Source organism: Ascidiella aspersa, chromosome 9 (genome assembly GCF_963924565.1).
Source record: "Ascidiella aspersa chromosome 9, kaAscAspe10.2, whole genome shotgun sequence".
In the NCBI taxonomy this organism is placed as follows: Eukaryota; Metazoa; Chordata; class Ascidiacea; order Phlebobranchia; family Ascidiidae; genus Ascidiella; species Ascidiella aspersa.
In genome coordinates, this window is record NC_139455.1 from 22322681 (window position 1) to 22349150 (window position 26470).

Sequence of the window (26470 nt, forward strand, 5' to 3'; positions counted from 1 at the left end):
CATTTTGTCAAATAACTTGGGATTAAATTAAGTGTTTTTCATTCAAATTTATTTTCAGTTGTGCACATTAAACACATTTATTGCTGTAAATTGCTTTTGTGTATTTTTTTTATTTAAATTGTTGCTCATAATCGGACGAGTTTACCAATTTTAACAGTTTAACAGTTTACTTTTATGTCAATGACATGACTTGAAATTGACTTGCAATAATAAGCGATATGCCGCAATGTGTCACCATGTCATGAAAACCTCAATTTAATTCATATTAGCCATGTCTTCGTATCCGCAGTTTCCTCACATTTTTGGAAAGAACTTGTTGATGACCTATTTTAAGATTTCTAACCATGTGAACTACTTCAGTCGTCGACACAACTAATTCAAACAGCGACCTAAATTTTTTCAAGGGTTGAGAAATACTGGTGTAAAGGATATCAAAAAACAGTAAATTACCTAAATCTAAATAATATGTTTTTTATGCGACATATTTATGTATTAAAAATGCTGAATCTATGGCAAACAACAAAATCAATAAAACGATTCGGCTAAGATAAGATAAAACAAAACAAACAATTAAAAACAACAGGTTGTGAAGAATTCAATTAGATTGGAACAAATAGATAATAAGTGTCTGCATAACAGGAAATTAGCACACAATAACAAAACTTGCACAGTTAGGCTATGAATTCATTTATTCAAATATAAAAGATTAAAAGATTTGTTCTTACTAGGCGTTTTTCCATTGGGTCGATATTTTAATATAAGCAAACAAAAATACGGAAACTGCTTTCATGTTTTGCATACCAAGTATCTTTAGGAGAAAAACTGCGTTTCAGCAAGACAATACATGGAAATGGTCGAAAAATAAATCACTTGTTTTTCGATTCTAAAGCCGGTTTGAATCCAAAAATTTGGTCTGCAGAAAATTAGATAAATATTAGCACTGTAATTTAAACAGTTAAAAGCACTTGGATAATGTACGTTCGTCTTTCAACTAGAAATAGCCTGATCAACAAAATTTGAATATGTTCAGTCAACCAGGAGGTAACTGTTTAGTAAATTGAACTCTTATACAAACAACTTGGCAACTAACAAGATCTTATTTATTTAATTTTTGGTTTAAAAGGTAATATTACTGGAATATCATGGAGAATTAGTTCATTGAAAACTGAAAAATCAAACATGTTAACACCAAAGACGATATACATTATACATAATCTGCCATATTTACCTGTTATTTTGTTTAGGAACTTCCCAAAAACGAATGACAGTTGAACTAGCAGCTGGCTAACTAGCAAGAAAGCCAGGTAGAAAATGCCATCAAGCTTTGCCAGAACCGGATAAACTGAAACCCCTCCAACTTTCTCAAGCCAAACTATCCTAAAGTAATATGTAATAACAGGCTATTAAACGACAGTGTTGCGTATACCATTATAATGTGCCCCTAAATAGGACATATTACAGCAATTTTCTGCTTGGAATATTCCTAAAATATGTAAGTCAGACCAGTACTTTTTAGTCGATATTAATAAAATGTAGTCAAATTACTAAATTTTATATAAATAGTTAAAATAAAAAAAATGTTGGTTTTAGTTAAAATAAAGTAAAAAATAGAATATTATCGAAGCTTACTTAGCCTATAACATTACCAAACTTGACAAAATTAACTTTTAACTAGCATAGTATGTCACTATGTATTTCCTAAATCAGTCTTATAATTGTAAAAATAAGTATTTCACAGAAACAAATATGTTTATGTTTCTAACATCCTCCTCTTTTTACAATCATGTTTCATTTTCAATGTTTTGCTCACCATAAGGCATATAGAACACTGAAAAGAGTTGTAAGGACAAAACTAATTTTTGGTCCAGGAAAGATGTGATGACAGGTTGCCACTTCCAGCACTACTATCAGGATTGTTGTATGCTATGGTAAACAATAAAAGTATGCATGTTAAAAAAATGATTCTGAGGAAGGCAATGGTGTTTGTCACAGCGATGACAACATGTTTCTTTTGACACTGGTGTAACGACAAGTCTCAAATTGTAAAAAAATCTTTTGGAATACACATTATTTTAGAAGAAAATTTGAGTTTATTTGGTAAGGTATATTTCATGCTTTGTACAGTACATCCAGCCCATGGGGTGGTCTTTGGGACAATGAACAGTGGTCTTTAATAGATAGCTTTTATGTTTAATTAAATAAATACAGTGCGATTGGTTTAATTTAATGTGATTGTGTATTATTACTAGGAACTGGCTATTGGTTCTTTTTTAATAACCTAATGAGTTGAACATCTGATAAAATCACTAAATCAACTTAAGGTATCTTTATTAATGTAAATGTGGCTAAGAGTCTATTGTAAAAAAGAACAAAAAATAAAAAATTTGTTTAAGCCATGCAAGGCAAAATAAAAAAAGACTTTGCCTTGCTTGTAGACAAATAACTAAAAGCATTAAATAGGATTTTTGTATTGTCTAGTGTACAATTTTCATGCTACATAAAACATTATGCCATGCTTGGTAATATTGTTAGGCTTACCCAAAGATGATTTGCATAGGCAGGGAAAATCTTGTCAAAAGAAGCTGGATAAATAAGTTCACGGTCTATTGCATACAAACCCCAAAACATGCCAAACACCATCTGAAAAGTTAGGAAATTTATCAGTAATATTAAGTTAAATCACATTATGAGATGAATAGCTTGCAAAACTAAAAATTCAAATTAGTAACAATAATAAAGTGGTATATTGTTTTACATTAGAATTGGACATATAGAGTATGTTTTAACTATGAACAGATAAATACAATTATATCAGTACTTGTTTGAAGTGGTTGGAATAGAAAGAAAAACTCACAATTGTAGTTGGCAGAGTAAGGGTTGTGTACATAATTTCTTTGACTTTAAAAATCTTTGTTTTCACATTATTAAACATTGAGTTTCCCGAAAACAGCTCGACAACATCATGAATGAAACAGATGATAAAGTAAATTGCCTTTATTTGCTGCAAAAATATACAAAAAAATGTCATTGCCTATGTGAAACATCCACATGTACTTGGTAAACAATTGAAACAAGATTCAACTACTAGATTTTAATGCTGCAAAGCATTTGTTACCAAATAAATAGATATTTAATGATACGTTTACTCACCAAATTAATAAAAGTGAGGTATTTCCAATCACCGCCATATGTTGATTTTCTCATGCCAGTGAATTTGTAATAAATATAAAGACTGTAATAACATTCCAAAACCGCAGCGGCATGAAACATTCGAACAGTAAATGAGGTCATTTTATTTTTCTACTTCCCTAAAATATTTAACAAAAAGTACCTAGTTAAAAAAAAATTAGGTTAATTTATCAAACTAAAGCGGACTGCAACACAAAGAAAATATGAACACAAAATCACGAAACGGCATAGTATACTGTTACATATTATCAATCAGAAGTTGCATGTGGGTTGAATGCAGTTGTGCTACATATATATTGCAAGCAAATAAATTGATAAGTATATAAAGATGAAGCTTAAAAAGGTGAAAAATCAATTGTAGAATAAAACTTATAAGGCAACATGTAAGAATAGAAGTACAAATACATCGCTTTAACATTACAAAATGTTTGCATTTTGCATATATCAACAAAGAACATTAAACAGTTATAATACTAATAGAACTTTGAAGTTTTTAGTGAAGTTTATAAATGTGTATGTCTAAAAATAATACATTGCTACAACAGGTTAAACCAGCGTTTCTCAACCGGTGCGGCGCGGCGCACTGGTGCGCCATGGAAGGCTGCTAGGTGCGCCGCGAGAAAAAGGAAACCATGTCAAAATAAGTCCAAAACTAATCGGAATAAGACTTTAATGGACAAAATAACGTTTTTAGTCTCAAAGGCTGGAAGTCCCTTTAAAGATATGCAACTATAAAACCCATATAATAAAAAATGCAGGCTATTTAAGACAAATATAAGTACACTTCAAAAATTTCGCGCTCGCTTCCTCGTAAGGTGCGCCGCCACGTTTTCATACGTCTCTAGGTGCGCCCCCAAGTAAAAAAGGTTAAGAAACACTGGGTTAAACATTTGAAACAATATGACTACTATTTGTGCTGAAAACAAAGAGGTGAAAATGTAGAACAACAACATTGAGGACTTAATGTTAAAAACATTTCAAAAACAAATAATAATACAACAGAAATACCATAAAAGACTAACTTTCTTGATATAAAGGTGAGTTTTAGACATAAAAATAGAACATTGGTAAAATTGTCAGAAATATTATTTAAAATTTTATAGTTGTGTTTTCTTACAACAATAGAGTTGTTACAAGAAAGGGATGGACTGTGTGGGTTGTTTGTGCTATGAGGAATGAAGCAACATTTAAAAATTTGAACAAAATCTAGTATTGAGTCTAAAATAATACCTTTAATCTAAAAATTTCCTGACAACAGTGACAGGTGAAGTTGTATATATACCAGTAATGTAGAAAAGCTATACTCTGATTTAAGAATGATATTTTTCCTGAAATGAATGTTTTTTTTCTGCAGTGAGCAAAACAAATCTGGCATTATAATAAGGGATGTCTGATAATATTGCATCCAAGTCATTACCCAACATCAGGTGCTGGTTTCATTACTCATCTAATACTAGATTGGTATTGGTGACAATTTGATATCACATTGATATTGGAAATTCAGCAAAGATTTGCGACCCTATTCAGTGGTTTATATCTTAAAAGGTAATTTACTCAATAAATAGTAGGCCAGAAAAAAGGTAACTAAACTTATTGACAACTAAAGCAAATTTCAGCCTTGTAATCCTGAAAAAAAGAAAAAAAAGAGGTATTAGGCGAAATATTCAGCGTTTCCCAGGTTAAATCAGGTAATTACTACTAACAATAATATGCATTTTTTTTCAATAAGCGCATTCAAGCAATACCACAATTTCACCCGATCCGTCAGAAATCAGTGCAGTTCTAAGCAAAAAGGTCTACGACAATCAGTGCATTCAAAGGATCAAAAAGTCCGACTTTTAGACTTTGAGGTCTTGGACAATGCACTAATTTGCATTAACAAATGTGCATAAGAAGATTAAGTTTAACAATACTTGACCCAACCAAACCCAAACGCTAACCAGCGCCCTAACCCAAATATATAACGCTTCAGGCCCCAATACCTCAATTTGTGACGTAATAATCTTAAATACAATGGACGAGAAACCATCTTATGCCCATCCGAGTTTGGGCTTTTTTCCCCAGCATTTAAAGAATTATTAAAATAACGCAAATTATTTGGTTTGGATTCGGGTTAGAGTTAGGGTTTAGGTGGGTCAAGTGTTATTAATCCTATCTTATACTTTTTGTTATCTTTTCTGAAGTTTTAATGAATATTTTTAATTTATCTACGCCGGTTGTTTACCTAAAGGTCCAAATCAGTGCATTGCCAGGATCTCAAGGTCTAAAAGTCTAGACTTTTCTGCCATTGGATGCCCTGATTGTCGTAAACCTTTTTGCTTAGAAATGCACTGATTTCTAACGGATCGGGTGACAATTTTGCAAAATGTATGAAAGCTACGGTTAAAAATAAAAAAAATGTATGAAGCTACGGTTAAAAATGTAAGAAGCCGAACTGTTGATTGCTGATCAACATCGCATATTATGGTGTAGCATTTCCTTGTAAGTGTAAATGAATGTGTAATTTAAATTGTAACCGAAAGTAATGTTACGTGTTGCGCATAAAAAGGGTCGGGTGAATACTTTCCATAATTATAGTAGGATGCGGCCCTCATGAAAGAAGTAACAATATCAGAACCTATACATATTGGCGAAGGTGCTGTGTCCACAACAAATTTATAGCCGGTAATTTAAACGGCAATTTACCATGTTATTAAAACGTAATGTTACGGATAGAGTAATTATCCTGACTTGCATGCTAAATAGTGTATACCCAAACAAACATGCATCATGACATGCTCCCACAAAGCCTGAAGTTAATTACAAACTGATTGGTTAACAGGTGAATATACTGTTAGTTTGTTATGATGTTTTACGTGACAAAAATCACTGTTGAATCAGGCAAAAATGATCATTTGTTCTTTGAATCAAAGTCAGAGTTCGGAGGGTTGTATCCACAAAGTTGGTCTGCATAAATTAACGTTTTACGGTTTAGCACTTTCATGCATTAGAGCAATTTTCTTGATAAATCATGATTTTTTGGTCTTTTTAAATAAAACGATGTTACTAAAAAATGATTTCTATTATGGTGATTAAAACTTTCATGCAAATCAAATGACAATATTTAAATAAATAAATATTTCCAAGTCCATAAAATACTTATCATAAGCTATAATACAGTTTTTAACATAGGAGGTGTGTATGTAGTTACTGTTGATTCCTAAAAAAATACCTGTTGCTTTATTTAGAAACATTCCAAACAAAAAAATCAGTTGAACAAAGGCCAAGGCAAAAGCCAGGAAAACTGGGTAATAAATTCCTTTAAGTTTTGCCAAAATTGGATACACTGAATACCCTCCAACTATCTCAATCCAAATTATCCTTTAAACAATATATGAAAAATTAAAACCTGTTTTTCAAACTGCTGCCCAATCACATGGCTTGATAGTGTCAAGGTAACAATCTATATTTAAAGCAGTGGTTCTCCAACATTTCCGACTGTCACAACCTAGTGGATTTTTACTGTAATAAGTACCACCTGGTTTAAAACTAAACCATTTTGCTTAAAGTTACTAAGATCAAACAGATGTCTTCTTTAGATCAAATAAAACAAAAAGATCGAAAGAATGCAAAAATAATACATTTGCATTAAATTTATCTAACGGATTGAAAGCTGCCTGTTTACCACTCAAAAAAACTAAATGTGCCACTAGTGGGAAATGTATTACAGGTTGGGAACCACTTTTTTTTAAAAGCTTTAAAGTTTAAGAAATTCAAACCTACCATAATATGTATGATACACTGAGGATGTTGGGCACGAAAAAACTGAGTTGAGGTCCAGGATAAACGTGATGACAAGTTGCCACTTCTATTACCATTATTAAAACGAACGTATGCTGTAATAAAAACAACAATTGTTATATATATAAACTGTTGCTACCAGGAATAGTAATAAAAATGAAAAAACAGCTCCTCGGGTAATTTTTTACCAACGTTTTGGTTACCTATGCTAGTCGTCTTTGTCAGGGTGAATTACACTGAACACTTAAATTACATTATTTTATGATAAAAATTTGTATCGTTTAGTGAAAGACAGGTTTTATTGATATATGAAACAGTGCTCCGCAACCGGTGTGCTGTGACGTTTCCAGAGGTGTTTACTTGTGTTTTTTCAATTGTTCTTTGTACAGCAGAATTAAACGAAAATGGAACATCAAGGCAGGCATTAAATATAACGCAAATGTTTTCCAACCATGAAAGAATGAGATCTAAAATCGCCAAAAAATACCTAAACCTCTTGGAATAAAAAAGTTGATTGAATCGGGCCTAAAGGACAAAATAATGCCTAAAAAGGTAAGAAAAGGGTATGGAATAATTGGGACTGATCGGTCTGACATTGGATGTTTTAGTGTCAGCGTTTTAGCATAGGTTTGTTTCCCCCAGTTTGAGGTTAGTGGTGGGTAATGGGTGGAGCTAAGATTAAGTTAGGTTTGGAATTATTAGAGGAGTTAGTGATGAATTTAAGCGAGGGGTTTGAGGTTAGGTAAAAGGTTGTATAGACCTTAGTCTACTTCTAGACAGTTAGGTATTATTCCGACAGTTTGATACTACGACTATAGGTATTAGTCTTATTTTGGTCGTATTTCGAACTGTATTTTATTCCGGAGTTGATGGTTTTCTAATTTCGGTCTTTTGACTTGAGTCCTTTTGGTCGTTTTAAGATATTTTAGGAAGACGGTAAAATCAGAAGATAAACGAATGAATGCAAATTTTCGGCGTGTTTAATCGCAAATCAGACTTATATAGGGACAGCCTAGAATATTGCTTTTGTTGTTTATTTTTGATCAGCATATGTATTTTGTAGGTGTGCCACCCAATTATTTTAGCTCTGCAAGTGAAAAAAGGTTGCGGAGCACTAATATAAAACATAAAATTAACAAAAAATTTTTCCAAAAATTTTATTTTTAATAGACACAAAAAACATTCATGATTGTGTTCTTTAATTAAACCAAGTGCATATTTCTAATATTTAAGTTTATCTTTGACTTGTTATATAAAATATTGCTAACCTACCCAACAATGATTTGCATAGGCTGGAAACCTCTTAGCATATTCCACTGGGAATATTAGCTCTCGATCAAATGCAAAGATACCCTAAAACAAACTGAAAACCAACTGCAAAAGAGCTAACATTTATTCAGGTTTTAATTAAACCTATTTTCCAGTTTATCAGTCTAAACATGAAAAAGTCCTATACCAACCTATTAAAAATAACTATGAGTGATATGTATTGTTCTGTAACATGCAATTTATCTGAATCCTTTAAAATCTAAACAGTATAAAACTTAGAAAACTCTTTTTTATAAGTAAGTACTTAATTGCATGGATTTATACCTGATACATGATTATGTTATGTTGTTATTTCATTGTACATATCCACTTACAAGGGAAGCTGGCAAAGCAACTGTTGTGTAAATGAATTCCTTCATATTAAAAAGTTTTGTTTTTAGTTTACAGCAAAAGGAGTTTTCAGAAAACAATTCCAAAATTTCATGAACCACACACATCACAAAGTAGATTGCCTTAATATTCTGCAAAAATCAAAGATTTTTTTTAAATGTCAATTGTTTTGCGGTATTAAAACACAATAAAATAAAACGGTATTAAAATACAGTATTTATCAAATAATTAAAGTTACATTTTTTTTTGTTTTGGTTTACATAAAAATAAAAGAGGAAAATAAATTTAACCTTTAAAGCAGTATTTTAGCTGGTTTGTTTAATTAAACATTTTACATTTACCACTAAATAGGCTAAAAAGCTAGTGAATAAAAAGAAAAAGCATACATTATATAAACATACCAAGTTGAAAAAGGTAAGGTACTTCCATTCACCTCCGTATGTGTATTTTCCAATTCCCGGAAATTTATGATAAACATAAATACTGTAGAAACTTTCTAAAACTGATGCTACGTGAAACATTCGAACAATATAGGAAGTCATTTTAATTTCCTAGTTGTTTAAACAGTTTAACCTCTGGATAACACAAGCAACTCATTTACTTAAAATGTTCGGTAAAACAATGCATTAACACATGAACGGCAGAGGATTGCCTATACTAAGCAGAAAAACCACAAACTAATGGCAAAAAAGTACAAAGCCATTTTTACCACGGTAAGAATCTTGGATGGGAGATCATGCATACTGGAAAATAAGATCTTATTTCAGCAAACAAGCAAAGCAAAGCATGTCTGTTATAGTACCACTATTGAATATATTTCGAACACCTGAATACAGAATATTTGTGTATTGTTACTGACATACTAAAAGCAGAGTGAAAAGTAGTCTTACATGAAATTCAATGAAAGAAAACTTTTTAATAATATCATTCAAACTAACTTATTTGGTGGGTCTTGATTTTTAGTGCAAAACTGGTTTATAAGAACTCCTAATGTAGTGTCGTTTTTAGGTTTCAGTGCCAGGGCTATGGTGTCGGGGTAAAACAACTGGAGTATGACTTATTAACCGACTTAGGTCCTAAACGGCCTTTACAGCAATGTATTCCACTGACCCATTGGGTTAAACTAGGGTAGAGATATATAACAAGGCACTTTAAAGGTGTCATGTAACTCACCCACCAAAATATGTGCATACAAAATATTCCACCCTATGTTATTCAACTTTTACGATTATGCAGCCTTATTGAAACTAACTTGCTTCTACGCAAGTGCACATCTGACTGCAGCAAAATAAAACACCTCCATTGAGTTTTGGGCCCGGCATTGGTCAGTACTTACTCTTCCTAATTTTCATGAGTTTATAGAAAAGCAGAAACTTAAAAGCAAAGCCTTTAAATGCACGACAAAATATTGAGACAAAGCAGTTCTAATTGAAGTACAAGAGTCATGTTATTTATTTTAAAAGCAAAAAATAATCGTTAACGATACTTGCATAACAAACAATTCGACAACTCATAAAGACACATAACAGAGGAGTGGAACAGTTATATTAATGATTGCAATTATAAGACCGAAATGGCCTATCTTTATTTGAATTTAAAAAAAGTATTGTATGTTAGTAAAAGAAAGGCACTTTTCAAACATTAGGTAACTCAAAAGGATTGTTAGCCATTTGTTCACAATGGTAAAGCTGCAAAGGGAAAAATTTTAGTTAGAAAAATCTCAATGTTTCACAATCTGTTAATTAGTATTTCAGGTCATAGATATTAGTATTTAACATTATCAGGAGTGTGTGATTACAGAATCACAAAAAACACCAACTAAAAATTTGTAACACAAAAATACAAATTAATAATTTCATTTAGCCTAAAGTTGAAATGAGAACCATGATAAGTTTATTAAGATATCAACTTTAAAATAAAATAAGTTAATAATGAAAAAATTCACAACAATTGTCAAATCTTATGAAAAAACTGAGGTGGGAAATCTAAAATGTGTATGTTGAGTTGGAAAGGAAAAACTTTAAATCATCAAGAGTACGCTTTAAACATTTTTTAATTATCAATTTTGAGGCAAAAATTGGGGCATTTCTATAAACACATTGTTTTTGTGGCTTTTCTTTATTCATTTCGCTTTCTTCTTTGTTTTGTTATTTTCTGAAAATAAAAAAGTACTGTAGAAATATTACTAAATACTCAGTATAAAATAAATAGAGTTATAGCAGACGTCACTGTTTTAAAGCTATTGATGGATTTACCAAAATGTCTTAATACAAGCGTAATTAGCAAAAATTTATAACCTCCATAAGATATGCCAAAAATCAATAATATCCGTACAATAGGTTTTGAATAAACAAGTCTTAAAATTATGATTAAAGAGATTGTAACATAAATACACAGTACCTATCTTGCCGTTAACGTATTCTTCCAGCAGGTAAAGAAACCAGAAAAGCAACATTGAAATTAAACAAAAGATACTAAATTGGAAACGGGTCATCTGCTCGACAAAAGGATAGACATAAATTCCGGCTTTATACTGAACATACTCAAGCCTGAATAAGACGACAAAAGAGGCATTTTAAAATATGTTCTAACAAAGTTAAAAAGAAAATCAACAACAAAATATGTGTAATTTGTTTTTTTGTGTGTTATAATATTCTACAGTACAGATTAAGATTTCTGTTTAATTAAATGCATTAAAAGAATAGAAGTCAGTGTCAATTTTGATAACAGAATAAATAATGTATCCCTGACCTAAAGTATATAATTACCTTAATTGAACACCACAATCGCTAATCAAATAACGAAAGTTGCAGGTTTCATATATTTAGCCAAAATCACAAAGGTTAATATATTCAGAACTTTGATTAATTTTTAAACTAAAAAAATAGTTTGCAAACAATTAATACCTACCATGAGTTACAGTAAAACTGCTCCAAGCAATATTTCAATAGCCAATTTTTTTGATAGCTTTACGCCTTTTTTCACATATGTTGTTTCGCAGTGCCACCATAGTTAACAAGGCGCACACTGTTTATCTCAAGCAACTCATAGTTTGGTAATGTGTGGGGTAAATAGCGTGATCATGCCCCAAATCCCCTTCAGTAACGCTGGGAAAAGCTATTTTTTGACAAACCCTGTCAAACTTACCATGCCAAATAGCCCAGAGAGTAGATAGATAGCATCGTTAGTGCTTTGGCCCTTGAGGGAAATTTGTGATCAGTGACAAAAAGCTCAACCACAGTGAGTAATATTGTTGTGTGCTGCACAGCAAAAATATTCTAATTAAACATCCACTTTTTAATTTATGGTAAAACAATCAACTCTTTTTTATTATGGCTGTAAAAAAATTGTTTACTCTTTTGGAGGGGGTATAAAAGCTGACTATTTGTTAAGACTTGAAAAAGGAATCAATTATCAAAAGAAATGAACAAAACAAAAAACGTATGACAAGATATATTCGATCTAGGTAATTAGGTGGGCTGCAGTTGGTGTTTTCTGCCAGCTTTTGTATAAAAATACGTTAAAATTTATGCAAATGGACATTTAAACCATACTTTAGTTATTTTAATTGTGTTAACTGTTTCTCAGAAAAAATTTTCCATTTTAAGGAAGGCAACTTACCCAACAATGATTAGTCCAGGGGGGCAAAAAAGAATCCAAATATTTTGGGTGCACCAATTCGCGATCAACCCAATATATGATCCAAAATGTAAGAAAAACTTGCTAAAATAAAAAAACAACAAAATGAAGACCGGTTGTTAGTTTTAAGGTCACAAAAACTAAACCTTAACTTTTTTTCTAGGGCCTTAGGTAACCAGTACTTGTAAAAATGACATTTATTGCGAGAAAAAAAAAACTTTATTCCATAAACAATTTAAGCTTTTTTCGCAAGTCTAATGTTTTCTTTTTGCAAGATTAAAATTAATTGAATTTAATCCAAAGTTTGACAGTAGAGAAGTTCTAAAACTGCACATTGCAAAAATATAACTATCACTTCCCCTAAAAAAATAAACTAGTGTTTAGTGCAGCCCTATAACTAAATGTATATTGAAGAATGATAATTTATGAACATCAAGATTGTAATTTTACCTGGAATCACATAACAGAGGTCATTTTACCATACTAGTTTTAACACAAAGCTACAAACTTTTGGCTTACTACACAACTTGGAAAGGCGATAGCAGTATAGAATGAGTCCTTGATTCGGGCAAACCTTTCCTTCAACGATTGGACTCCACAAGCAGCAAACAAGTCGTGCAATAAACACAGGACAAACGAGTACAACTGAACATGCTGTAAATCAAAGATAGTGTTTTCGCTGTGGTAAGGTCATATATGTAACAGATTATAGTTAGGAAACAACACATGGCTAACCACTAGGGATGTTCAAAGTAGAATATCGAATCCAATTCTGCCGTTTATTTCGGGTAATTGGAACCGATATAATTTAATGTTTTACCGCCGATTGTTGTGCCTAATTGTACAAACGCGTGTGGTAAGTTAGCCTGTTGCTGCGGTGACCAATTTATAGTGTTTGCTTTAAATGTAACCTGGTAGTGCAGTGTCAGCTTTTTTTTCGGGCGACCAATTACCGCATCTCGCAATAACGTTCGTCTAATAATTAAGTGTCAATCAAGCATTATTGGGCAAGCGACTAACGTGTAATGTCCGTAGTGGAGTTTGCAATTTCCCTAAATGCGTTAAGTTGCAAAAGTAATATTACGTTGTAAAACGTGCTGGCCGTATACAATGCGCTATAGGGTCACTTAATATCAACTTTAGGCCTTAAGGTCAACTTTTATTGTTTGGCGTTTTATTGCTGTGATTGTGGGCCCTGTGGGGTAGATTAAAATTAACCCCTTCCCCAAACAAAACCAAGGTTAGATAATTTAATAAAAATATACTAGCATTCGATATTCTGGATTCGTTATTCTAGATTCGAAACCTATTATTCTAGAATACCTTGGGATTCTACTTTGAACATCCCTACTAACCACACACATTAACTTGACAAAAAGTAATTAAATGTTCTTCTGATTTGAAACGTGATTATATGACAAATTTGTGAAATAAGAATCAGATGGTACAACTACATAGATACTAATTGCTTTAAAACAAGTGGTGCCACTTTTACTTGAACTTTATTTAACTGATTGCTGTTAAAAAGGAAATATAAAAAACTCTTTAAGTAATGAAGTGGGCTTTATAAAATTGTACTTAGAATCAACCACAAATCCGTCATGGTCTGTGAGTTGTAGTTGGCTGACCCTGCTCTACACATTTGACCAGTCTTGAATAAACAACTTCTCTTACCATATTGATATAGGTGAGAAACTTCCAAGGACCAGCGAAACCTTGTTGGATTTGCGTCATAACATAGATATGGTAAATGTAAAGCTGGAAAAATGACTCGCCAACTGCAAAGATGTGAAACAGGGTGATACCTAGTGATGTCATAATGCAGTATTTATCCTGTCCTAGCGACCTAAATTAAAATGGTACAATAAAGCGCACAATTTAATTGCCACAATGTCAAGCACCAATAATATAATTAAAAATGACACAGTGAAAAAAAAGAAATTTAAATTCTTAAAATGTTTGTTTCTGTAAAACATTTGAGTACATATTTAAAAATCAATTGGCTTGCTAAAGTTAGAATTAGGGTTAGTTACTTTTAAGAGCTTTTTGGTTTACTCTTAACTGGTTGACCAAATATTGTTTCGTAATGATTCCTATAATAAAACAAAAAAAAGAAAACCGAATTGTGATAAACTTTGAACTCAAAAAGAATTTTTAGCAAATATAATTACAAAAATATATTTATTGCATATATACAAGACAAACATTTGTAAGGATAAGGTAATTATAACTAAAGTACTGTTCGGTATTTAAAGTGCAATATGGATTGCAGGTCGTAATATTTGATTTTACAAACAGAACAAAACTTGCATTATATATATTGGATATACACTTAATAAACAGTAAAGATGCTTTTTTGTTTAATATTGACAAGTTGTTTAATATTGTTAGGACATAATGCATAACCTAAAGGACTGTAGGTAATTTTCTGTATGTATTAAATTCACAAATAAAACAACAAATTTTATTCATAATTGTGGTTAAAAATGTCAACCAGACAAAAAAAATGGTTACAGCGGCAGTATTCTTGATTTTATAATTGCCAGTTAGGCTGCTGGTTAGCTGATAATTAGACTGTTTAACAAACATACAAAAAATTGCCAAGCATTTGAAGAATAACACTTGCGACGAATTGCCATCATTAGAATAGCGAAACCCTTGAGGTTTATTTTCCGGAAAGCATTTCTTCCCAACCCACCCAGCCATCCAAGTAATGCTTGACGCCTGAAAAGCCCTTATCTTGCATCATTTGCAAGGCAAAAGTACTTCTGATTCCTCTTCTACACATTATTACCACGTCGGTGGAATCTTTTGTTGGCAGAGAGAATCCGTATTTTTTCTTAAACTCTTCCTCGGTCAAATATAAACTAACAACAAATTCTCCGAGTGGAATGTGTAGAAATCTTTTAGCCGGCACTTTGCCAGCTGCCACCTCGTTGTCTTCACGGACATCTATCAAAAAGACTTGGTCGTTTTGCACAAGGTCTTTGAGCTCTTTGGTGTCTACCGCATATTGCTTTCGTTCTTCTCTTTCAAACCACTTGTAACTTAGCTTTGTAGCATGAAAGCTTCTTACAAGTTGCACATCATTGGAAAACAATTGGACGTTTAACCCAACTGAAGATGTTGGGTGTGGCTGTGATATTTTGGGCAACCGCGACACAGAGCGAAGTGTACGGAGAACACTCTTTGAATTTTGCAACATATTGCTGGCACAAGGTGGATATATCTAAAATCGAAGTGCAGGTGTCTATATAAGCACATAAAACAGGTAGTCAGGTTAATGCTAACTTTTATTTAAATAAGCAATAAAACATAGCTACATAAAGCATGTTTCTAGTTACAACATCATTAATTTTGTAAGGTATTTTTGAACAGTAAAGAGACATGTTAGTTAAAAGATATCATTTAGACACCCGATTGTACTTCGTTATTCTTTTGTAGTTCTTTCTATGACAACTGCCTTACTTAATTCATTGCTAAAATAAACACAGAATGACATATATTCGTGTCCACCAGATATAAAAAGCATGTATCCATGTACAAAACTTGCAGTCTAGACTAAGTACACAATTTGTTCTTTACTAAGTAAACATATTGGGTAACACGACCCATAAATTGTTATGTAAACTATTTTACAACTAAGGACTAAAGGAGGAGTACAATAACAATTAAAAATCAAATACGTTAGATTATTCACATTTATTCTCATATCTAGATCAGCAACTTTGTGGATAAGGGCGTTGGCTAGAAAAACATGTCAAAAGCTACTAAATGCAGGTAACAATTATATAATCGTTTCATAATGAAATTTGTCTGATGCGCTAAAAAAGAAAGCAATACCGAACACAACATCACCTAATTTTAAACAATGTTTATGTTTCCGTTGAAGGCGTTTTATTTTATGCTGACTATTTTCCTGTTTTGGGTTAGGTGATTCCCCGTTTTCGCAGATGCTTTTTTTTGCAAAATTCTGCAATGCAATGCAGCTGACAAAATTTGTTATCTTATAAAAAGTTGTAAAGGCCCGTGTATAGTTGCTGCGCTGAGCTAAGCTGGACGTAAAAATCGCTACAAAATGTAGCCTAACGTTTTTTTATAGCTGCACTGGGCTTGAGTTAAGCAAAGCGTGAAAATCACCTCAAAGCGTTTTTTCAGATGCACGGGGATTGAGTTTAGCAAAGCGTGAAAAGCTCGAAACAATAGAATTTGAATACAAATTACGCTTTGCTCAGCTCAGTGCAGCTGTAGTATAAACTGGCGTTAAGTTACAACTTTCGCAACCTGCTTAATCTCCAGGACTATGCCTACACTAACGTACGTCCCGATTTAAAAAAGGCCGGAGGCCGTGAGTTGGAACCTTCTGCAGGCTAGTTGTTTTTCTAGCCTGCCTTGCTTGCATCATTTTGATGAACAGATTCGGTTAGTCTGCGATGGCTTCCGGTGTATGCGATACGTAGGCCTAAGCCGTTATTCTTGGTCCAAAAGCGACATCAGGCTAGATTTACAGTTATTAAACGTTATCTTTCATTGATGATATGGCACTGGTAGTCCAATATATGACAGTTTAATCCAAAACACACCCGATATTTTGGACCAAAAGTGTCACGATCTGATCTTATACCAATGGCGTCATCACTATGCTAAAACAAACACAATGAAATGGAGTAAATTAAAATGTTTAAAGATATTTTTTTCCGTGTGAATTGGGCTTTAACGTTAAAACGTTTAATTACCCTCAGTTGTAAATCTACTATGTTTTGATAAATTTATACCTTTCAAGGTAGAAATTACTGCACTGAGTGACAAATCATGGCTGGCATACAAATACCTTTATTAGTTTGGTATCTGATCGGCATTTAGTATCGTACAAGTAGCGACACTACTACTCGGCATCGGGTATCGGCACCGATCCAATATTATCAGACATCCCTATAGTATTAGGTACGGTATATTTTTGATCAAATTTATCGATTAATTGCTGCTTCCAAACGGGCCGTATCCTAATAATAAATTTTACTGGAAAATAATTAGTCGACCAATTACTGGCACTGGCACATACGTTTTTTTTAATTGCACGTTATAGATTGCCGCAATCCTTTTTTATTATCGACAAAAACAAGCTGTTAGAGCAACCTTTCACGGACATTACAGCATAAAACACTTAGGCCACAACATGATATGGCACAATTACTAGATTCTATTTAACGGTTCTAAATTTAGAAAAAGTTCGCAAAATTTGCGGATATTACAACGGTAATTAGATTAAATTGTAAACGCCAGCACAACGACAGTGACCAAGCAATTTTTTACCAAACCTAGTTTAAGGTGACTTATTGTTATAGGTGTATGGTAAAATGTAATGAGAGCTATTGTGTTTATCTTGTTTTACTTTTACATTTCAATAGGCCCAAGGTTTTTTTGAGAAGAACAACAAATTTTTTGTCAACAAATTAAAAAATAACACCAAAAAGTTAGGATGCTTTTAATATACTGATGTTAATATATTTATCAAAAACACAAATGTTATTTATGTAAAGTGCTACACTCGGGAATAGCCTGAACACGTCTCTTTAGTTTCCAGAAAGCGTCTTTTGCCATTCCAGCCAGCCACCCAAATAATGCTTGACGCCAGAAAAGCCCTTATCCTGTATCAGCTGCAAGGCAAAAGTGCTTCTAATTCCTCTCTTACACATTATTACCACTTCGGTGGAATCTTTCTTCGGCAGAGGAACTCCGTACTTTTTCTCGAACTCTTGCTCGGTCAAGTAGAGACTAAGGACAAATTCTCCGACAGGAATGTGGAGAAATCGTTTCGCCGGCACTCTCCCTGCTGCCACTTCGTGGGCTTCACGGACATCTATCAAAAATACTTGGTCTTTTTCCACGAGGTCTTTCAGCTCTTCGGTGCTGATTGCATATTGCTTTCGTTCTTCCTTTTTAAACCAGCTGCAACTCGGATTTGTAGCATGAAAGCTTCTTTTAATTTGTAAGGCTTCTGTACTTGATTGTGAACAAACCTTCTGTGAGGAGAACCCAACTGAAAATGCCGAGCTGGGATGTGGCATTTGGGGCAAACGTGAAGCACAACGAAGTGTCGAATAAACATTCCTAGAATATTGCAACATCCTGCTCAATTTCTCATAAACAAGTTACCAAACCACAAGGTTGATTTACTTCCTAAATCAACTGTAAGCGTCAACATTGGAAAACAAGCTGTGAATGTATTTACGTTGAAAGCAGGGCTGCGGAGTCGGTTTAAACTAACCCGAGTCGATTTCGTCGAGTCCCGAATCCAGCCAACATGACCCACAGTCAGCATCTCACCCATTTACGTAACTAAATATATTTTTAAGTTGTTTTTAATGGGTAGGCTTTGTAAGCAATCCACTCATAGAGGTGTCATATAACGAATCCACCCACAATGCACGGTTGGAAAATATTCCATCATTTGCTATTGCTGTTTTACAATTAACAGTTGGCGGCCATGTTAGTTTCAAAATTTCGCACTGCGCATGCGCACGTTGAACTCTCGAGTCCGACTCCACAGCCCTGGTAAGAGTAAAATTTCTAAACTTTTTGATTTTTTTTACATAGCAGACGTTGGAATTTTATTGAGCTATTGGCGGTCCCATTAAAATAGTTTGAAAAGAAAAAAATTACAAAAAATACTGAAAAAGATACAACAAAAGTAACTTGACTGTAACAAAGTTCATTTAGACAGGTTTCACTTTCTTCCCTCATTCGATCATCTATTTTTGATTCTGTATTTAAAACTGTTCTTTCGCGAACCTCCTAAACCTAATCCAAGGGCCGCGTTTGGGAACTGCTGGTCTAGATGCACACTCAACGTGCAAATGTGAACGCTGGCTTTTGAATACCTTAGACTTCAAGAGTCCACATCAATGTGCCCGCGGGCGTATATAAGGCTACGTGTTAAGGCAGCCCGCGAATTTATTATACGTCTCGTGTTGTTGCTTAAGTGCGAGATGGCTTGTCTAAATTTTAAATCTAAGGCACAATGCTGCGGATTCGGGATCGGGACTCGACGGACTTAGTTCAGTTTTTTTTGCTGGAGTTGGACTCCGGACTATCACCCGATCCGTTAGAAATCAGTGCATTTCTAAGCAAAAAGGTCTACGACAATCAGGGCATCCAATGGCAGAAAAGTCTAGACTGTTAGACCTTGAGGTCCTGGCAATGCACTGATTTGGACCTTTAGGTAAACTCCCGGCGCAGATAATAATGTGCGTTATTTTAATAATTCTTTAAATGCTGGGGAAAAAAGCCCAAACTCGGATGGGCATAAGATGGTTTCTCGTCCATTGTATTTAAGATTATTACGTCACAAATTGAGGTATTGGGGCCTGAAGCGTTATAATTATTAAATTATCGCACATTATTTGGGTTAGGGCGCTGGTTAGCGTTTGGGTTTGGTTGGGTCAAGTATTGTTAAACTTAATCTTCTTATGCACATTTGTTAATGCAAATTAGTGCATTGTCCAAGACCTCAAAGTCTAAAAGTCGGACTTTTTGATTCTTTGAATGCACTGATTGTCGTAGACCTTTTTGCTTAGAACTGCACTGATTTCTGACGGTGGGGTGGGACTATAGAGTAAAGAAGACCACGTAAAACTACCCGACTGTCACGTGCGCATGCGCAGTACCAACTCTTGACTGATAACCACCAACTGTAAATTGTAAAGGCTGAATAGCATTTGGCGGATATTTTCCAACCATGTATTGTGAGTGGAAGATATGACAACCCTATGAGCGGATTGCTGAGTTCCACCGTATTTACTCAAGTAAATCGGCAAAATACAGGCTGTAGACCAGGGGTGTCCAACTCAAACACGCCGGCGTGCCAATTTTTGTCTTATAACTTCTTCCCTGCAAAAGTTTCGTAATAATTCTTTCTAATATTAATAGCGCTTTAAAAAAGAAAAAGCGTGCCATTTCTTATTAGGTCGCGTGCCCTACCCCCACATTTCATACTTCGCTTAAAAAATGTGTGTAGAAAATCAGAACTAAAAACTTTTTTTCGTTTCTGCAAAACCAAGACTGGCAAAACGGTCAAGAAATAAAAAGGACCCGTAGAAATTTTGTAAATCCCTGGTGAATGTTTTCCTACTAAATTCGTAATAACAAAACTACACCAATAAAATATAACAAAACTACACCAATTATTTTCCTACCTAATCACCCCAAAATAATTGGTGTAGTTTTGTTATATTTTCGGGTCCATAAAATTAGTGCGAATCCAATTTTGGAAATCGTCCAAAACTCTCGAATTCCCAACCAAAATACATTACTGCTATTTATTGAGGGCGCAGCAGCAAATAAAACTAGTTTAGATTCCAAATTTCGGTTTTTAAGTACCGGTAATTAAAATAGGCAAAAAATATAGTGACCGCGACCTCGTACACCTCCCCTGGCCCTGGCTGCAAGTCTTTTAACGCTGCCATAACCATTCACTCACAGTTTATAAAAAAAGTGTATGTATAAGTACTAATACTGAAGAATAGTATTTTTTCCCACACAAAGAAAACAAATTTGACTTACAAATTCGCATCTAATTTTAAGCAATGTTTCATTTTCTGTTAAAATTCCTGACAAACCATTTGCCTGTTTTAGTTGAGGTTATTTAGCGTTTTTGCAGACGACATTTGCAAAAACCTGCAAGACAATGAAAAACTATTTACGATCGTATTTGATTAACGTTTCAGGTCAATTAATTTGCAAACGGTGCCAAGTAAAAAAAAAATAAAAAAGACAGAAGAAATGGACTTTAATAGTTTTTACACAGTGGGACGAGGCGATTGTTAGAACAAAAATTTCTATCAAATTTAAACTTTTTTATTTATTCAACTACATTTTTGTTGTAAAATAGACGTTGTTTTATTTGATACTAACTTACCCAGTTTAAATAAAAATAAGAGTCTCAAAATCACTTTTGTTAAAATTTTTAGGTTTGTTAAAAAATTGCGTTTATTCGTTTTAATATTTTAGTTGCAAATAAACAACACAACAATAAATAAAACAATATAGACTTCAACAATACACATAACGTTTGAAGAGCTTCATAAAAAGGAGTTATTTTGAATAACAACTATTTATTTGTTAAATTTCAAAAATTATGCTTTTTGCTTTTCGTTTTATAACACACTTTGTTTTAAACACAAATATGAAAGAAAGTTATAAAACAACAGATAACAACTGTTAAATGCCAGTTGGCTTGATCGTAGTAGGCATTTTTTTGTTTCTTGGCATGCCTAAATAAAATGTTGGCTTCTGGTATTTATCCAAATAACATTTGAAAAAACGAGATCTTGAGATAGAGATGTCAAACAAACTTGGCAAGTATGGTGTGTACTTTGATATTCAAGCAAAATAACGAAAATTAACAATAGTGACAACATTTGCACCTTGGGCGTCTTATTGGTGGGTAAACGCACAATTCATACGATCTGCAAATAACAGGATTATAACTTGCACCCTAGGGGTCTCTCTTATCCTTCAAAGCTTGTTCAATTGCGTAATCAAAGCCGTCGTGCTGGTAAGCCAGGCTTATGATATTTTCATGCGGCAAAACGCCCCTCAGCGGAAAGAAAAAGTGGTTTGGGTAATAGTGCACCAGGTTGTTAACGGACGACGTATAAAGGTCAGCGATGCGGCACAAACGACCGGCAAAGAAAGAAGGGGAAAGATGGGATCGGAAAACTGAACCGAAATGAGGATTGAATATCTCCTTGACGACACTTTTGAGCTGATTTCTTTCAGCCAACCAATCTTGAATCAGTTTTTGGCTTTCAGCATCTCTGTATACCTAACAAAGCAAGTGTTAAAAGTTTTTAGTGGATGAAGTATGGATATTAAATTATAAAATAAAATAAGCACTAAAAATACCAACTAAAATATATAGAATTTAATAAAAAAACAAACAAGCATAAATATAAAACACTTTTAATAACGATTAAAACATACACAAATTTTATATAAGACAGTAAATACCAGCGAAGTTAGGTGAGATATAATTGGCTATTCAAAAAACTAATAACTTAGTCAAACACAATAAATCTTTATGTTGGTAACAACAGGCCGACAGGCCAGATGCAGCCCCTCACTAAGTTTCAAAATTTTGTCTGTGGGTAATAGTAGCATTTGCATCTATACAGAATAGTTTAATTTTAGGTCAAAAAAGACCAAAGTATACAACAATTATTTTATGAAGATTTATTAAACAAGATATCACAATTTTTTATGTACATTTAACCATAGGAATTCAAAATTGTTTCATAAATTGACTTAGGTTATGGTATTTAGATCACACATTTTAAAACTTTGTAAATATATAGTTATTTAAAATATATATAGTTATGAAAAAAATAATAAAAATTTCCATTACAAACATAAGGCTATCAGGAAAGTAACCGCCATAGTTTTTATTCTTACCTGCATTCTCTCAAGTAATCTCTCAAGAGTTTGCAACCACAGAACCGATTTTCCGAACATGTCCGAGTTTATGATTTTAATTTCTTCTTCGAGCTCCGGTATAACAGCCCCTGTTCTCCAGCCATACGAGTAGGTGGGGTCGGATAAATCGGCATAAATTTGGTCACCAAAGTAGAGCACTTCGTTACCAGCCCAACCAGACAATCGCATCAGCTCCCCAACACAACCTTCGCAGTAAACTTCGCCCGGTCGGAACGTTTCGATTGCTTCCCAAGACACCTGTTCAGCAGAAGGACCATTGAATAAGACTCTCTTAAAGGGGCGGGTTTTGTAGTGAAAGAATCGCGGCTTTTTGGCATCAACGACAACCACGTCAAAGCAATCCCTCCAATCTGGTCCAATTAGATGTGTCATTCCGATGTTGACGAACTTAAATCCACTGTTTGTGATTAGGAAAAGTTTTTTGTCACTGTTGATCAGGTAGCTCATTAGATCTCGGAGAGAATTCTTCACTAAGTATTCATCAATTCTCGATGATACTTCATTCACCAGTAAACCGGAAACGTGCACCAATCGAACGGCGCTTTGGATACTTTCAAACAAAATGCGAGGCTCGTAAACAATCCCAGATGAAGTAAAGTACTCCACCACGTTGGCAAGAAGCATCATTTCAGGCATCGCAAAGATATCCATAAGTTGTCTGATAGAGTCACCTCCGGCGTAAGATTGGTCGATAATATGTTTAGGAATGTGTCTTGATCCATTGAAAAGTGTCATAACCTCATCGTTGTGCAGCTTTTGTAGGCCTTTGTGCACAGTGCCCAGCTGTACAACATTGCAGCTGTCCACTTTCATCAGAAGGCTCCGCGGAATGTCGTAATGAAGTCCACGAATGCAGAAATCAGGAATGTAACTCAGCTCGAGGAGATCTTTTGGGAAGTGAAATTTTTCCACTAGGATTTTGGTCGCAGCCGTGTAAATAAAGCGTTGCATTGAGTCAGAGTACTGGGCCAAGGTGTAGTCATAGTCAAAGCCGTAAACTTTTACCTCACCCAGGTTGAGTTGATTAATTGCAAAGATTCCTTTATCGTCAACATGAAATACTTGCTCGTGGGTATCATGGATAAGTCGCTTTAAGTCTTCGTATCTTGTTTCCATAAAGTCAAAATTGGAAAAGTTTGAAACATCGCTTAAATATGAGACGCTAGACCCGGCACTAAAACTTTGTTTGTGAACAACCGCTGGTCGGCATTGACTCAAAAGCTTGTGGATTGTGCGGCAAGATCGGAAACAGAGAGTCATGGCAGCGACAATTTACAAACCCCCTGCTAAGCAGCAAGGGTGGCTATTGCTTAAAACTAACTTTCTGGGTATTTGTTGCTAAAGAAAAAATCCTTAATGTTATGTTGTGTATGGTTTAATTGTAAGATATTGCTACAGACCTAAGTAGAGTTACATTAGCCCATTTGCTTTTATAGCATGTTTTGCTAAAATCTCAAGTGTGCAGGACCAACTTTTCGGATTTGGCATTCAAGATTTTGAATACAGATTCAACCTTTATATGCAATTTGCTAATTACAACAAATAATAAAAAGGAATGTTCTAACATATTGTTGTTTTTTGACACCAATACTTCACATTTTAGGCAGTAGTTTGGCTATTTATTTATTACCGATCTAAACCAAACAATGTAAATTAGGACTTCTTTACTGCAGAAAATGCTGAATAAATTGCTTTCTATAGCTGACATCCTTGGCCTATGAATCGATACCGACACTACTGGAGTTGTATCGAATAGTATTGAACTATAGGTCTGATATTATTAGACATCTTTAGTTGTTAGCATGGCAAGTTTTTTTTTTATCTACAATGAAATTCAGCAATAACTAATAAAACAAATACGCGTAAACTAGCGTTTGTGTATCTATTTCTAGGAAAAGCGCGACCACTGTTCTCCAGCTGAGCATATGGAACGCTAACAACAATAGGCTTCGCGAGCAACGCGTGTTAGCAATTTAAGTCACGTGAAGAACGCGTGCTGAGATTGCTCATGTATGGCGCAGTGGTCGAAATAAACTCTAGGCAGCGCCGGGTTCGAAACAAAACGCTGAAAACTTAACATCAGTCAAGGTAAATTAGCTTCAACGCATTGTAAAGATACGCTCACTACATAAATCGCAATTCAGTTTGCTTAGTCTTCTGATGTTGCAGCACACAGGCAAAAAAATCCCGTATAAAGCCGACTCAGAACTAAAATGTTGCAACCGAAGTGTTACATAACCAGTTCGAACGACGGGTAAGGATAAAAGCTAGCTTTTAATTCAGCTAATGCAGCAACCTTTTATCCCTATCGGGAAGAATATCGTAACTAAATAGATCTAAACTGAAACCATAGCTGCAGATTTCCTAATTTGCAATCAATCCCAAAGTTCCAATAGCCGTGTTAAAAACACTAACGCCTTTAATTTTATAAGGCTAACATCGTGAACAAAGTCACGTTGATATGTTTTTGTTGACACGGAGTATTTCTACGTGCGCTGTGCCACACGCAGTCAACACCGCTGTAACTATAATGGCGAAAACAACTTTAACACGCCACTAAATATTGGGTGAAGCTAAACCACACAGCTATTTTTCTTACTGCAGTAGCATTTGAACCATTATGTTTCTGACTTCTACCAATATTCATTACTATGTTTAGCCGCAGTAAATAAATCTTTTCAATTTCAACAATTAATGTTTCACATATCTTTGTCTTGCGTTTAAAAACATACCAAGTAAATACAACTAGGACATTTTTATCAATCGTTAATTCCTGAAATTTCGTAACTTTCTAAAAAATTACGAGTACTTTCCTTTGGACGTGTCATCTAAAAGCATTGTTAAGATATGAACCGGAGACCGGTATTAGTCCGACTTAAAAGAGTTGGTCAATGCAGCGTGTTAATCTCCGGTAAGCCATATTTCAACAAATCAGCAAAATGACTTGGATGCGTTTAGTTGACGCATTTGAGCTGGTTCTGGCAAATTAAGTTCAGCGTCTTACAGTAGCGCACGAACTACAAAAACGAACAATCGTTTTGTCGTTTATTAGTAAAGAACTTAAGAAACAAAGAAAGAAAAGCGTAGTGTATGTACAATTGAAAGGGTAAGGTGCATGTGATTTTCATTGAAATTCATATACGTAAAAACATATTTCAACCTTGGCAAAATACTATTGCGATTAGCATATAAAAATTAAAATTGCGCAACTGAAATCAAGGCAATCCTTTTTTGCATGAAATCTATTTCTAAGAATCCCCAAAAATATACGGATATAAAACTTAATAAAAAACCCAATAAATTCGTGGAACAACCAAGGCCTACTAGTAATCTCAATTCAAATGTACCTATACTTCACAATAAAATAATCACACAAGCTTGTAAAAAGGTAACACCTGTGGTTACAAAAAGCCAGTAGGCTTGTTACATATCAAAGAAAGCCAAAATGCGTAAAATAAAAATGGTGAAGAAAATAACGTGAATTACAGAAAAATACATTTTCGTCGTGATGTGCAAAACTAAAAAACTATTAAAACAATAGCACTTTTAGTTCGTTATAGCGTGATTGGCCAATCCATAACAATAAGCGTCTATTTTTTTAGGTTAAGCAAGGTTAAAAAAATGAGATTCAGTTGTATGATTTTTTGTGCAAAAAAAAAAAAAAAATTATAACAAAATCATTTTAAATATTGTTCAACTTTGGGGTGTC

At 33.9% G+C, this 26470-nt stretch overlaps 5 protein-coding genes across 5 annotated transcripts; all 5 read right to left on the bottom strand.

Annotated features, from left to right (window-relative positions):
* Window positions 1-256: 256 nt before the first annotated feature.
* LOC146133615 (androgen-induced gene 1 protein-like) lies at window positions 257-3369 on the bottom strand. The gene is made up of 6 exons (XM_083397383.1): window positions 3151-3369; window positions 2855-3001; window positions 2539-2640; window positions 1811-1923; window positions 1229-1377; window positions 257-913 (listed from the first exon to the last, which is right to left on the bottom strand). The coding sequence occupies exons 1-6, from the start codon at window positions 3289-3291 to the stop codon at window positions 867-869; spliced, it is 699 nt and encodes a 232-aa protein (XP_083253509.1). The 5' UTR covers window positions 3292-3369; the 3' UTR covers window positions 257-866.
* A 2219-nt stretch (window positions 3370-5588) lies between these two features.
* LOC146133616 (androgen-induced gene 1 protein-like) lies at window positions 5589-14380 on the bottom strand. Its single transcript, XM_083397804.1, has 9 exons — window positions 13942-14380; window positions 12787-12921; window positions 12250-12351; window positions 11776-11888; window positions 11029-11177; window positions 8242-8300; window positions 6952-7064; window positions 6401-6549; window positions 5589-6135 (listed from the first exon to the last, which is right to left on the bottom strand). Exons 1-9 carry the CDS (start codon window positions 14083-14085, stop codon window positions 6080-6082), a joined length of 1020 nt encoding a protein of 339 aa, XP_083253930.1. The 5' UTR covers window positions 14086-14380; the 3' UTR covers window positions 5589-6079.
* Window positions 14381-14932: 552 nt separating this feature from the next.
* On the bottom strand, window positions 14933-15472 carry LOC146133617 (rhodanese domain-containing protein CG4456-like). Its single transcript, XM_083397805.1, has one exon. It carries the CDS (start codon window positions 15470-15472, stop codon window positions 14933-14935), a length of 540 nt encoding a protein of 179 aa, XP_083253931.1.
* Window positions 15473-17454: 1982 nt separating this feature from the next.
* On the bottom strand, window positions 17455-18451 carry LOC146133618 (thiosulfate:glutathione sulfurtransferase-like). Its single transcript, XM_083397387.1, has one exon. It carries the CDS (start codon window positions 18393-18395, stop codon window positions 17841-17843), a length of 555 nt encoding a protein of 184 aa, XP_083253513.1. The 5' UTR covers window positions 18396-18451; the 3' UTR covers window positions 17455-17840.
* A 2795-nt stretch (window positions 18452-21246) lies between these two features.
* Window positions 21247-24094, bottom strand: LOC146133619 (5'-nucleotidase domain-containing protein 3-like). The gene is made up of 2 exons (XM_083396884.1): window positions 22720-24094; window positions 21247-22093 (listed from the first exon to the last, which is right to left on the bottom strand). Exons 1-2 carry the CDS (start codon window positions 24019-24021, stop codon window positions 21764-21766), a joined length of 1632 nt encoding a protein of 543 aa, XP_083253010.1. The 5' UTR covers window positions 24022-24094; the 3' UTR covers window positions 21247-21763.
* Between the last annotated feature and the right edge of the window lie 2376 nt (window positions 24095-26470).

Excerpts from the sequence above, each read along its gene's own strand:
- LOC146133615 (XM_083397383.1), bottom strand. The coding sequence starts at position 3,291 with ATGACCTCATTTACTGTTCGAATGTTTCATGCCGCTGCGGTTTTGGAA. Across the intron at positions 1,924-2,538 it reads CCTATGCAAATCATCTTTGG|CATACAACAATCCTGATAGT; the intron begins GTAAGCCTAACA and ends TGTTTACCATAG. Across the intron at positions 914-1,228 it reads GTTCCTAAACAAAATAACAG|ACCAAATTTTTGGATTCAAA; the intron begins GTAAATATGGCA and ends AATTTTCTGCAG.
- LOC146133616 (XM_083397804.1), bottom strand. The coding sequence starts at position 14,085 with ATGACATCACTAGGTATCACCCTGTTTCACATCTTTGCAGTTGGCGAG. Across the intron at positions 12,922-13,941 it reads TTCTCACCTATATCAATATG|CATGTTCAGTTGTACTCGTT; the intron begins GTAAGAGAAGTT and ends TTTGATTTACAG. Across the intron at positions 11,889-12,249 it reads CCTGGACTAATCATTGTTGG|CACACAACAATATTACTCAC; the intron begins GTAAGTTGCCTT and ends TTTGCTGTGCAG.
- LOC146133617 (XM_083397805.1), bottom strand. The coding sequence starts at position 15,472 with ATGTTGCAAAATTCAAAGAGTGTTCTCCGTACACTTCGCTCTGTGTCG.
- LOC146133618 (XM_083397387.1), bottom strand. The coding sequence starts at position 18,395 with ATGTTGCAATATTCTAGGAATGTTTATTCGACACTTCGTTGTGCTTCA.
- LOC146133619 (XM_083396884.1), bottom strand. The coding sequence starts at position 24,021 with ATGACTCTCTGTTTCCGATCTTGCCGCACAATCCACAAGCTTTTGAGT. Across the intron at positions 22,094-22,719 it reads GATTACTTGAGAGAATGCAG|GTATACAGAGATGCTGAAAG; the intron begins GTAAGAATAAAA and ends TTGCTTTGTTAG.